This window comes from Cheilinus undulatus, linkage group 11 (genome assembly GCF_018320785.1).
Source record: "Cheilinus undulatus linkage group 11, ASM1832078v1, whole genome shotgun sequence".
NCBI classification, from domain to species: domain Eukaryota; kingdom Metazoa; phylum Chordata; class Actinopteri; order Labriformes; family Labridae; genus Cheilinus; species Cheilinus undulatus.
This window is the reverse complement of record NC_054875.1, coordinates 1120001-1131178: the sequence shown is the minus strand read 5'-3', so window position 1 is coordinate 1131178 and position 11178 is coordinate 1120001. Positions and strand designations below refer to the sequence as shown.

The 11178-nt window shown below is 37.1% G+C and overlaps 1 protein-coding gene across 1 annotated transcript in view; it reads right to left on the bottom strand.

Moving 5' to 3' along the window:
- Positions 1–633: 633 nt before the first annotated feature.
- Positions 634–11178, bottom strand: part of emd (emerin (Emery-Dreifuss muscular dystrophy)) — a 17044-nt gene continuing 6499 nt past the window's right edge. The window contains exons 3-8 of the mRNA XM_041798543.1: positions 10408–10486; positions 7217–7312; positions 1880–1917; positions 1780–1808; positions 1439–1513; positions 634–1363 (exon numbers count right to left, since the gene is read on the bottom strand). Coding sequence (XP_041654477.1) covers positions 1168–1363; positions 1439–1513; positions 1780–1808; positions 1880–1917; positions 7217–7312; positions 10408–10486 — 513 coding nt within the window. The 3' untranslated portion in view covers positions 634–1167. The remainder of the gene's footprint in view (positions 1364–1438; positions 1514–1779; positions 1809–1879; positions 1918–7216; positions 7313–10407; positions 10487–11178) is intronic.

Sequence of the window (11178 nt, the reverse complement as noted above, 5' to 3'; positions counted from 1 at the left end):
ACACAAATGACTAAAAAAAATGTCTATTTGATGAGAGTGGTCATTATTCAGGTTAGATATGAAATATGGATATCACAGCTTAACTTTATAATAGACCATGGTTTTGCTGGCCTCCATGGCCCCCAGTTTGGCTGGGCACTAGAGAGCTCTCCCATTTATCCCCCTTATGGACGGCCTTGTGTGCACAGGACTACTCTAGAATGGCTGTGTTCAACCTCCTTCAGGTCCAGTGGGGGTCCCCGGTCTCTGGCACCTTTATTTTGGGGGTCTCGGGCTGAAAAGGTTAAGAACTACTGCTCTAGACAACACTACCAGGAGACAAACCTGCCCCCCATCGTTGGCGGTTCTGGTTGGTAAGAAAATGTAATAGTGATTTCAGAGGAAGGACTGTTCTCATGTCAAGGACATCCTCAGTGGTTCTGAGTGAGCTGCTTCACCGTCACAGTGAAGGATGGACTACTGCTAACATGATGTGTAGATGTGTCTAGAAGGTAGTGTGTGGATGAGATCATCTTTAAAAACAGAGGAGTAAAAATCTGCCTGCATGTGGACTAGAGGCCCTCAAAAGTTTGAGCCTCCATGAAGTCCATCCTTACAGGAAGTTTTATGTTCCACAAAGAACAGATCAGACCGTCTGCACACTTGGTTTTATTAAAGAAGAATAAAGACGACAGCCTTTGGTTTCACATGATGAGAAACAGGAAATATGAGAAACTCAATTTAAAGTTGTACAATAAGTCACAAATAAGATGAAGAACAGCTGCTAACAATAAAACAACACTAACGTTTGCATAGCAGAAAAAGGAGTGCAACATTTCATGCAAAAAGCAAAGAAGTAAACAAAAGCACCAGCATCAGTTGGATTTTTCTGTCCAAAAATACCCAATGAGAAGACAGAACCAGGAGTTAGTCTGCACCTGAGTACACCTGTAGCTTCATTCTGACTAAAACAGGTCAGTAACGGCTCAAATCTAAATGTTTAACCCAGCAGGAGGAAGTAGTGCACGGACTATTTCAGCAGCGGATGAATCCATGTGCTGATTTAACATTTATCTGGTCATTTCAGAGGGTTTAATGACACTGAAAATATAAAATCCCATGAGCCTTTTGACCTTTCTGGAATGTATTCAGACCTCAAAAACCCGGACACCCTACCAGCCAATCAGATCACTGGATCCCTGCCGGTTTCTCTTCTCCTTGCTCGTCGACCATCTGAGTGTAAGCGTAGTAAGCGCCTGCTAACACGGCGACCAACAGAAGCAGACGGATGAACTTCCCCATGCAGCCTCCGGACTTCTTCACCGGCTTCTTGGACCGTACTGCGCTGTGATTGGCTGATCTGTGGGTCACCTGAACGGGGGGTCTGGAAGACAGCAGGTAGGATTTAGTCAAGGTGGTCATTCTTCTCACTGAAATAGCTTTATTCTGAAAGGCTCACTCTTCTGTTTCCTGCTCAGACTCCTCCTCCTCCTCCTCCTCTTCCTCTGTGTCCACGTTTCCTCGCCGTTTGAGCCTGAAGAGAAAAAAAACAAACTTTAATACATTCAAAAATGTCTACATATTAGGTGTAAATCAAAGTTTTGTGCTTTCATCTGGTGCTTTTATGATACAGAAAACTAACCCGACCAGACTTAAACCCTCTTCATCATGACATAATAATAATAAAAACAACAACAATAATAATAATAATAATGATAATAACTACAATAATAATATCAATAATAGACATGATCACACATCATTTGTTCTTCTAGGGTTAAAATGTTCAAACATACTCACAGCATGTCTCCTACAGGTTCCTGTCTGGCCTGTTAAAAACAGATTCTCATTATTACAGTCTCATTAGTGGGATGTAAACTGATCACTGATTGGTTCTCACCTGGCTGTGGTGGTACGTGATGTAGGTCACCTCCTCCTCTGGGAACACAAAACACAAACATTCACAAACTTTGAACACTAAGGACACAAACATTTACTGATCTTTCATTTTCACTGATGCTTTAATCCAGCAATACTCAACATGAGGCTGTTTTATGTCTTCATTTTAAATATTATTTTCCCAGAAAACCCAAAAAAGGGAAACTTTTTTGCCCCTTTTTACCATTTTTGCCACTTTTCATCCATTAAAGCTACATTTTGCCATTAAATACTACTTTTTACCCATTTTTGCCATTTTTATCCCATATTTGCCCTTTTTCACCATTTTTCTTCCCATTCAAGCCACCTTTTGTCATCAAATACCACTTTTTTCCTAGTTTTTGCCCATTTAGTCACTTCTTTTTGCCACTTTTATCCTATTTTTGCCCCTTTTCACCATTTTTTGCCACGTTTTGCCCATTTAAGATACCTTTTGCCATGTAGTACCACTTGTTTCCTCTTTTCCTGCCCATTTTTGCCCTTTTTCATCACTTTTCACCCATTTAAGGTATCTTTTGCCAATAAATACCACTTGTTTCCTATTTTTTGCCCATTTTTGCCAATCTTGACTGCTATTAGCCCATTTTAATTACTTTTCACTCATTTTTTTTTGCCACTTTTGGACCATTTTTTGCCACCTGTAACTCATTTTTTGTCACTTTTCACTCATTTTTGCTACTTTCTGACCCCTTTTCCACATTTTCCTCCCTAATAGAAGGTGACGATAGTAAACAAAGAGACAGAGCAGATAGATGCTGTAATCCTTTAGTATCAAAATTAATCAGAGTTATTAATACAGATGTCGTTGTGTTTTTCTGTGAACATATTTGCTAACAGAACCAGCAGCAGCACCACCTAGTGTCCATACTAAGAACTCAAAGTCAAGCTTCATGTTCTAATGATGGCCATATTTCATTTAATCTTTATTATTGCTGTGGCTAATAAAAATGGAGCACAGGCTGCGTTTGGACCATCCTGCACACTGTAATGTCGACTCCCTCTGAGCATACGTATGTTTGCTGAAGACCGTGCTGAAACAGAAACACGTGTGACTCGTGACCTGCAAGACAACAATGCGACAGGTTTGGTGCAGACAAACGCCATCATGGCGGTTAAAGTAGGAGGTTCTGTGAAAGGCAGCGGCCAAGATTACAGTAGATTCATGTTTTTGATGTGTGCACTTTTTACTACATTTCTGCAAAAGAAGGAAGGATATTTCTGGAAGGAAACAACACTCTTAGACACTCTGAATGAGTGATATGTTAGTGCTATTCCTCTGGTTTTATATGCAAAAAGGATTTTTGCTCTCTCTCATTTGAATGCAGTTCTACCCAGGGTTAAAAACAGAAATGCCAATGTGAGCGCTGACGCTCCTGCAGATCTTAAAGGGCGACGCCAAAATAATAACAATAAAATCAAAGAATGAGGGTGGCGTCCTGGCCGAGATGAAGGTACAGGTGTGTTTGATATCTCTGATACCGACTCTGACAGTAGAATAAACAACAAAATAATCATATTTACTCCACACACCTGAGGTCCTTAAACGGAGCTTCAGATCAGGCCACGCCCCCCCATCATTAAACCTGTCCCACACACCTGAGGTCCTTAAACGGAGCTTCAGATCAGGCCACGCCCCCCCAACATTAAACCTATCTGCTATGAAGCCAGAATAACTAGTCAAACCACAGACCTGTGGATTATTTCACATGTTTATTTAAGACATAAACCTCAGAGGTTCTAATAAAGGACCTTAGCTAAGACTGTCTACTAGTGATAATAGATCATACATTATTATAATAATAGACCTTAGCTAAGACTGTCTACTAGTGATAATAGATCATTACATTATTATAATAATAGACCTTAGCTAAGACTGTCTACTAGTGATAATAGATCATTACATTATTATAATAATAGACCTTAGCTAAGGCTGTCTACTAGTGATAATAGATCATTACATTATTATAATAATAGACCTTAGCTAAGACTGTCTACTAGTGATAATAGATCATACATTATTATAATAATAGACCTTAGCTAAGACTGTCTACTAGTGATAATAGATCATTACATTATTATAATAATAGACCTTAGCTAAGACTGTCTACTAGTGATAATAGATCATTACATTATTATAATAATAGACCTTAGCTAAGACTGTCTACTAGTGATAATAGATCATTACATTATTATAATAATAGACCTTAGCTAAGACTGTCTACTAGTGATAATAGATCATTATATTATTATAATAATAGACCTTAGCTAAGACTGTCTACTAGTGATAATAGATCATTACATTATTATAATAATAGACCTTAGCTAAGACTGTCTACTAGTGATAATAGATCATTACATTATTATAATAATAGACCTTAGCTAAGACTGTCTACTAGTGATAATAGATCATACATTATTATAATAATAGACCTTAGCTAAGACTGTCTACTAGTGATAATAGATCATACATTATTATAATAATAGACCTTAGCTAAGACTGTCTACTAGTGATAATAGATCATACATTATTATAATAATAGACCTTAGCTAAGACTGTCTACTAGTGATAATAGATCATTACATTATTATAATAATAGACCTTAGCTAAGACTGTCTACTAGTGATAATAGATCATACATTATTATAATAATAGACCTTAGCTAAGACTGTCTACTAGTGATAATAGATCATACATTATTATAATAATAGACCTTAGCTAAGACTGTCTACTAGTGATAATAGATCATACATTATTATAATAATAGACCTTAGCTAAGACTGTCTACTAGTGATAATAGATCATACATTATTATAATAATAGACCTTAGCTAAGACTGTCTACTAGTGATAATAGATCATACATTATTATAATAATAGACCTTAGCTAAGACTGTCTACTAGTGATAATAGATCATTACATTATTATAATAATAGACCTTAGCTAAGACTGTCTACTAGTGATAATAGATCATTACATTATTATAATAATAGACCTTAGCTAAGACTGTCTACTAGTGATAATAGATCATTACATTATTATAATAATAGACCTTAGCTAAGACTGTCTACTAGTGATAATAGATCATTACATTATTATAATAATAGACCTTAGCTAAGACTGTCTACTAGTGATAATAGATCATACATTATTATAATAATAGACCTTAGCTAAGACTGTCTACTAGTGATAATAGATCATACATTATTATAATAATAGACCTTAGCTAAGACTGTCTACTAGTGATAATAGATCATACATTATTATAATAATAGACCTTAGCTAAGACTGTCTACTAGTGATAATAGATCATACATTATTATAATAATAGACCTTAGCTAAGACTGTCTACTAGTGATAATAGATCATTACATTATTATAATAATAGACCTTAGCTAAGACTGTCTACTAGTGATAATAGATCATTACATTATTATAATAATAGACCTTAGCTAAGACTGTCTACTAGTGATAATAGATCATTACATTATTATAATAATAGACCTTAGCTAAGACTGTCTACTAGTGATAATAGATCATACATTATTATAATAATAGACCTTAGCTAAGACTGTCTACTAGTGATAATAGATCATACATTATTATAATAATAGACCTTAGCTAAGACTGTCTACTAGTGATAATAGATCATACATTATTATAATAATAGACCTTAGCTAAGACTGTCTACTAGTGATAATAGATCATTACATTATTATAATAATAGACCTTAGCTAAGACTGTCTACTAGTGATAATAGATCATACATTATTATAATAATAGACCTTAGCTAAGGCTGTCTACTAGTGATAATAGATCATACATTATTATAATAATAGACCTTAGCTAAGACTGTCTACTAGTGATAATAGATCATACATTATTATAATAATAGACCTTAGCTAAGACTGTCTACTAGTGATAATAGATCATACATTATTATAATAATAGACCTTAGCTAAGGCTGTCTACTAGTGATAATAGATCATTACATTATTATAATAATAGACCTTAGCTAAGACTGTCTACTAGTGATAATAGATCATACATTATTATAATAATAGACCTTAGCTAAGGCTGTCTACTAGTGATAATAGATCATACATTATTATAATAATAGACCTTAGCTAAGGCTGTCTACTAGTGATAATAGATCATTACATTATTATAATAATAGACCTTAGCTAAGACTGTCTACTAGTGATAATAGATCATTACATTATTATAATAATAGACCTTAGCTAAGACTGTCTACTAGTCATAATAGATCATACATTATTATAATAATAGACGTAATATTTACTAAAGGACAAAATTAAAACTGACCAACAGCTGGATCCTGAAATGTTTTAAATTCCAGTTTCAAACATTTCTTGCTGCCTACAGGATCTGATCTTCCTACATGTGAACATCAATGACAATAATTTAAAGAATATTTAACAAAAAAGTTTTTCTTAAATGGAGCGAGAATGACATAAAAATCATCTCCCTTCAATTCAGCAGTTTCTCCTGAATTTATAATATGAGCTGAAATAATAGCAGTTAAATATTTTTCTATAACTTGTTGTGGTTTAGTCTGTTTATTATTGTGTTGCTGCTAATATAAAATTAATCATTGCTGTGTCGATTGAAAAGCACATAAGAGGAGGAATTTAAATGATAATCGCATATTAAATTGCAAAATTGAAAAAAACAACAGCCATAACAATATTTTCCCAAAAGGTTCTGCTCTAATATTTTTATTCTTATTTTTTTTATTGATTACACGGGACAGTGCACATTAATGGACATGTAAATGTGCCAGATTGTAGCCAGAGGCTAATTTCCCTCTGTAGTCCCAGCAGGTTGAAGGTATAAAGTCTATTAAAAATCTACATAAAATCAGAAACAGGCAGAGAGCAGACGTCATAGAACAATAACACAAAACTTAGCTTCAGACAGAGCAGGACTACAGGGACCAGAGGACTGTTTACTCTACAGACATAGAAATAATGATAAAATAAACCTGTTCCTCTACAGGGTATTCTCTGTGTTAAAGGTGTTGTTTTCAGCTCATGCTAACTAACCCACCCCCTTAACCCTTTAAATACCTGGATCATTGATTTCTAAATGAGGTATTATTCTTTTCCCAGAGTCTAAACTTTAATATTTTCTCTGTTAATCTGGTGTGAATGTGAATAATCTAACGTGGAAATGAACATTTAAAACGTCAGCTTTGACAGAGAAAATAAATGAATGTACGCTCATAGAGCTCAGACCAGAGAATCAGCTGATGGTTCTAACATGAATGCTTCGTCTCACCCTCCTCTCTGTAGTAGGTTTTATCAGACGACGCTTCCCCTGCGGCGCCCTCCATCGCCTTCTCCAGCTTCTTCTGGTACAGATGGCGAGTGGAGTCTGCAGACACAAACAGAGCTGTAATATCCCAGCAGCAGTGAACGCAGCGGCTGGAGAGTAGAGGAGTGAAAACCTCTCTGGGTTCACCTGAGCTGTCTGCAGGTGTCACGTTTTTAGAGGAACGCCGTCCTGACGCCAGAGTTTTTACCTTTAACCTCTCTGAGGTTAGCTGGTTTTAGACCAGCTCCAGTCTCAGGCTGTACTGGGTTAGCTGGTTTTAGACCAGCTCCAGTCTCAGGCCGTACTGGGTTAGCTGGTTTTAGACCAGCTCCAGTCTCAGGCTGTACTGGGTTAGCTGGTTTTAGACCAGCTCCAGTCTCACACCGTACTGGGTTAGCTGGTTTAAGACGTTAGAGGGGCTCAGGTAGACTCCTCTAGACTCTGGTCTCAGTCCTAGACTCCTCTAGACTCTGGTCTCAGTCCTAGACTCCTCTAGACTCTGGTCTCAGTCCTAGACTCCTCTAGACTCTGGTCTCAGTCCTAGACTCCTCTAGACTCTGGTCTCAGTCCTAGACTCAGCTAGACTCTGGTCTCACTCCTAGACTCAGCTAGACTCTGGTCTCAGTCCTAGACTCCTCTAGACTCTGGTCTCAGTCCTAGACTCCTCTAGACTCTGGTCTCAGTCCTAGACTCAGCTAGACTCTGGTCTCAGTCCTAGACTCAGCTAGACTCTGGTCTCACTCCTAGACTCAGCTAGACTCTGGTCTCAGTCCTAGACTCCTCTAGACTCTGGTCTCAGTCCTAGACTCAGCTAGACTCTGGTCTCAGTCCTAGACTCAGCTAGACTCTGGTCTCAGTCCTAGACTCAGCTAGACTCTGGTCTCAGTCCTAGACTCCTCTAGACTCTGGTCTCAGTCCTAGACTCAGCTAGACTCTGGTCTCAGTCCTAGACTCAGCTAGACTCTGGTCTCAGTCCTAGACTCCTCTAGACTCTGGTCTCAGTCCTAGACTCAGCTAGACTCTGGTCTCAGTCCTAGACTCAGCTAGACTCTGGTCTCAGTCCTAGACTCCTCTAGACTCTGGTCTCAGTCCTAGACTCAGCTAGACTCTGGTCTCAGTCCTAGACTCCTCTAGACTCTGGTCTCAGTCCTAGACTCCTCTAGACTCTGGTCTCAGTCCTAGACTCCTCTAGACTCTGGTCTCAGTCCTAGACTCCTCTAGACTCTGGTCTCAGTCCTAGACTCAGCTAGACTCTGGTCTCACTCCTAGACTCAGCTAGACTCTGGTCTCAGTCCTAGACTCCTCTAGACTCTGGTCTCAGTCCTAGACTCCTCTAGACTCTGGTCTCAGTCCTAGACTCAGCTAGACTCTGGTCTCAGTCCTAGACTCAGCTAGACTCTGGTCTCAGTCCTAGACTCAGCTAGACTCTGGTCTCAGTCCTAGACTCCTCTAGACTCTGGTCTCAGTCCTAGACTCAGCTAGACTCTGGTCTCAGTCCTAGACTCCTCTAGACTCTGGTCTCAGTCCTAGACTCAGCTAGACTCTGGTCTCAGTCCTAGACTCCTCTAGACTCTGGTCTCAGTCCTAGACTCAGCTAGACTCTGGTCTCAGTCCTAGACTCAGCTAGACTCTGGTCTCAGTCCTAGACTCCTCTAGACTCTGGTCTCAGTCCTAGACTCAGCTAGACTCTGGTCTCAGTCCTAGACTCAGCTAGACTCTGGTCTCAGTCCTAGACTCCTCTAGACTCTGGTCTCAGTCCTAGACTCAGCTAGACTCTGGTCTCAGTCCTAGACTCCTCTAGACTCTGGTCTCAGTCCTAGACTCAGCTAGACTCTGGTCTCAGTCCTAGACTCCTCTAGACTCTGGTCTCAGTCCTAGACTCCTCTAGACTCTGGTCTCAGTCCTAGACTCCTCTAGACTCTGGTCTCAGTCCTAGACTCAGCTAGACTCTGGTCTCAGTCCTAGACTCAGCTAGACTCTGGTATCCCTTTCTCTGGACAGACCACACCAGGAGGTCTGCAGGACTGAGTATTAGTGATCTGGATCCAGGTAGACCAGTCCACCTGTAGTGATGGTTCTGTAGTTTGTAGAAATGTTCTGATGATGACTGCAGAGGACAGCGCCACCTAGAGCTCTAGACGTCTAACTTTCCTCTGTTCTTAACGGCTGTCCTCCACTTCCTGTCTCCTACAGACCTCCACGCATCATCAGAACCATGTGACTGCAGAGAACCAATGGTTGGTCCCTGTTATCAATGATCTAATGATTGACAGCTTTAATCTTAAATCGCTGTTATGAGAGAGATAATCAATAACAGAATCACTGATCAGTCTCACCTACGATGGGTCCACGTTTGACTCTTAGAGATAATCAATAACAGAATCACTGATCAGTCTCACCTACGATGGGTCCACGTTTGACTCTTAGAGATAATCAATAACAGAATCACTGATCAGTCTCACCTACGATGGGTCCACGTTTGACTCTTAGAGATAATCAATAACAGAATCACTGATCAGTCTCACCTACGATGGGTCCACGTTTGACTCTTAGAGATAATCAATAACAGAATCACTGATCAGTCTCACCTACGATGGGTCCACGTTTGACTCTTAGAGATAATCAATAACAGAATCACTGATCAGTCTCACCTACGATCGGTCCATGTTTGACTCTTAGAGATAATTGATAACAGAATCACTGATCAGTCTCACCTACGATCGGTCCATGTTTGACTCTTAGAGATAATTGATAACAGAATCACTGATCAGTCTCACCTACGATCGGTCCATGTTTGACTCTTAGAGATAATCAATAACAGAATCACTGATCAGTCTCACCTACGATCGGTCCATGTTTGACTCTTAGAGATAATTGATAACAGAATCACTGATCAGTCTCACCTACGATGGGTCCATGTTTGACTCTTAGAGATAATCAATAACAGAATCACTGATCAGTCTCACCTACGATCGGTCCATGTTTGACTCTTAGAGATAATCAATAACAGAATCACTGATCAGTCTCACCTACGATCGGTCCATGTTTGACTCTTAGAGATAATTGATAACAGAATCACTGATCAGTCTCACCTACGATGGGTCCATGTTTGACTCTTAGAGATAATCAATAACAGAATCACTGATCAGTCTCACCTACGATCGGTCCATGTTTGATCCCATACTCCGTCAGTAAGTCGCTGATCTCCTCATCGGTCTTCTCACTCAGAGACATCTGAACAGACAGAGAGGACTGATCAATACCCAATATTGATACAGAGCTTTATAAATATAGTTCAGAGCTAAAACAGATGTAATTATATTTATACAATAAGAATTTATATATTTATATTCATATAATATTATTTTTTAAATAATTATTTATATATTTATTTTATAATAATAATTTTTATATTTATATTCATATATTTATTTTATTTTTTAATAATAATTTATATATTTTCATTCATATATTTATTTTATTTTTTAGTAATAATTTATATATTTATATTCATATGATATTTATTTTATTTTTTAATAATAATTTATATATTTATATTCATATGATATTTATTTTATTGTTATAATAATAATTTTTATATTTATATTCATATGATATTTATTTTATTTTTTAATAATAATTTATATATTTATATTCATATGATATTTATTTTATTTTTAATAATAATTTATATATTTATATTCATATGATATTTATTTTATTGTTATAATAATAATTTTTATATTTATATTCATATGATATTTATTTTATTTTTTAATAATAATTTTTATATTTATATTCATATGATATTTATTTTATTTTTTAATAATAATTTATATATTTATATTCATATGATATTTATTTTATTTTTAATAATAATTTATATATTTATATTCATATGATATTTATTTTATTGTTATAATAAT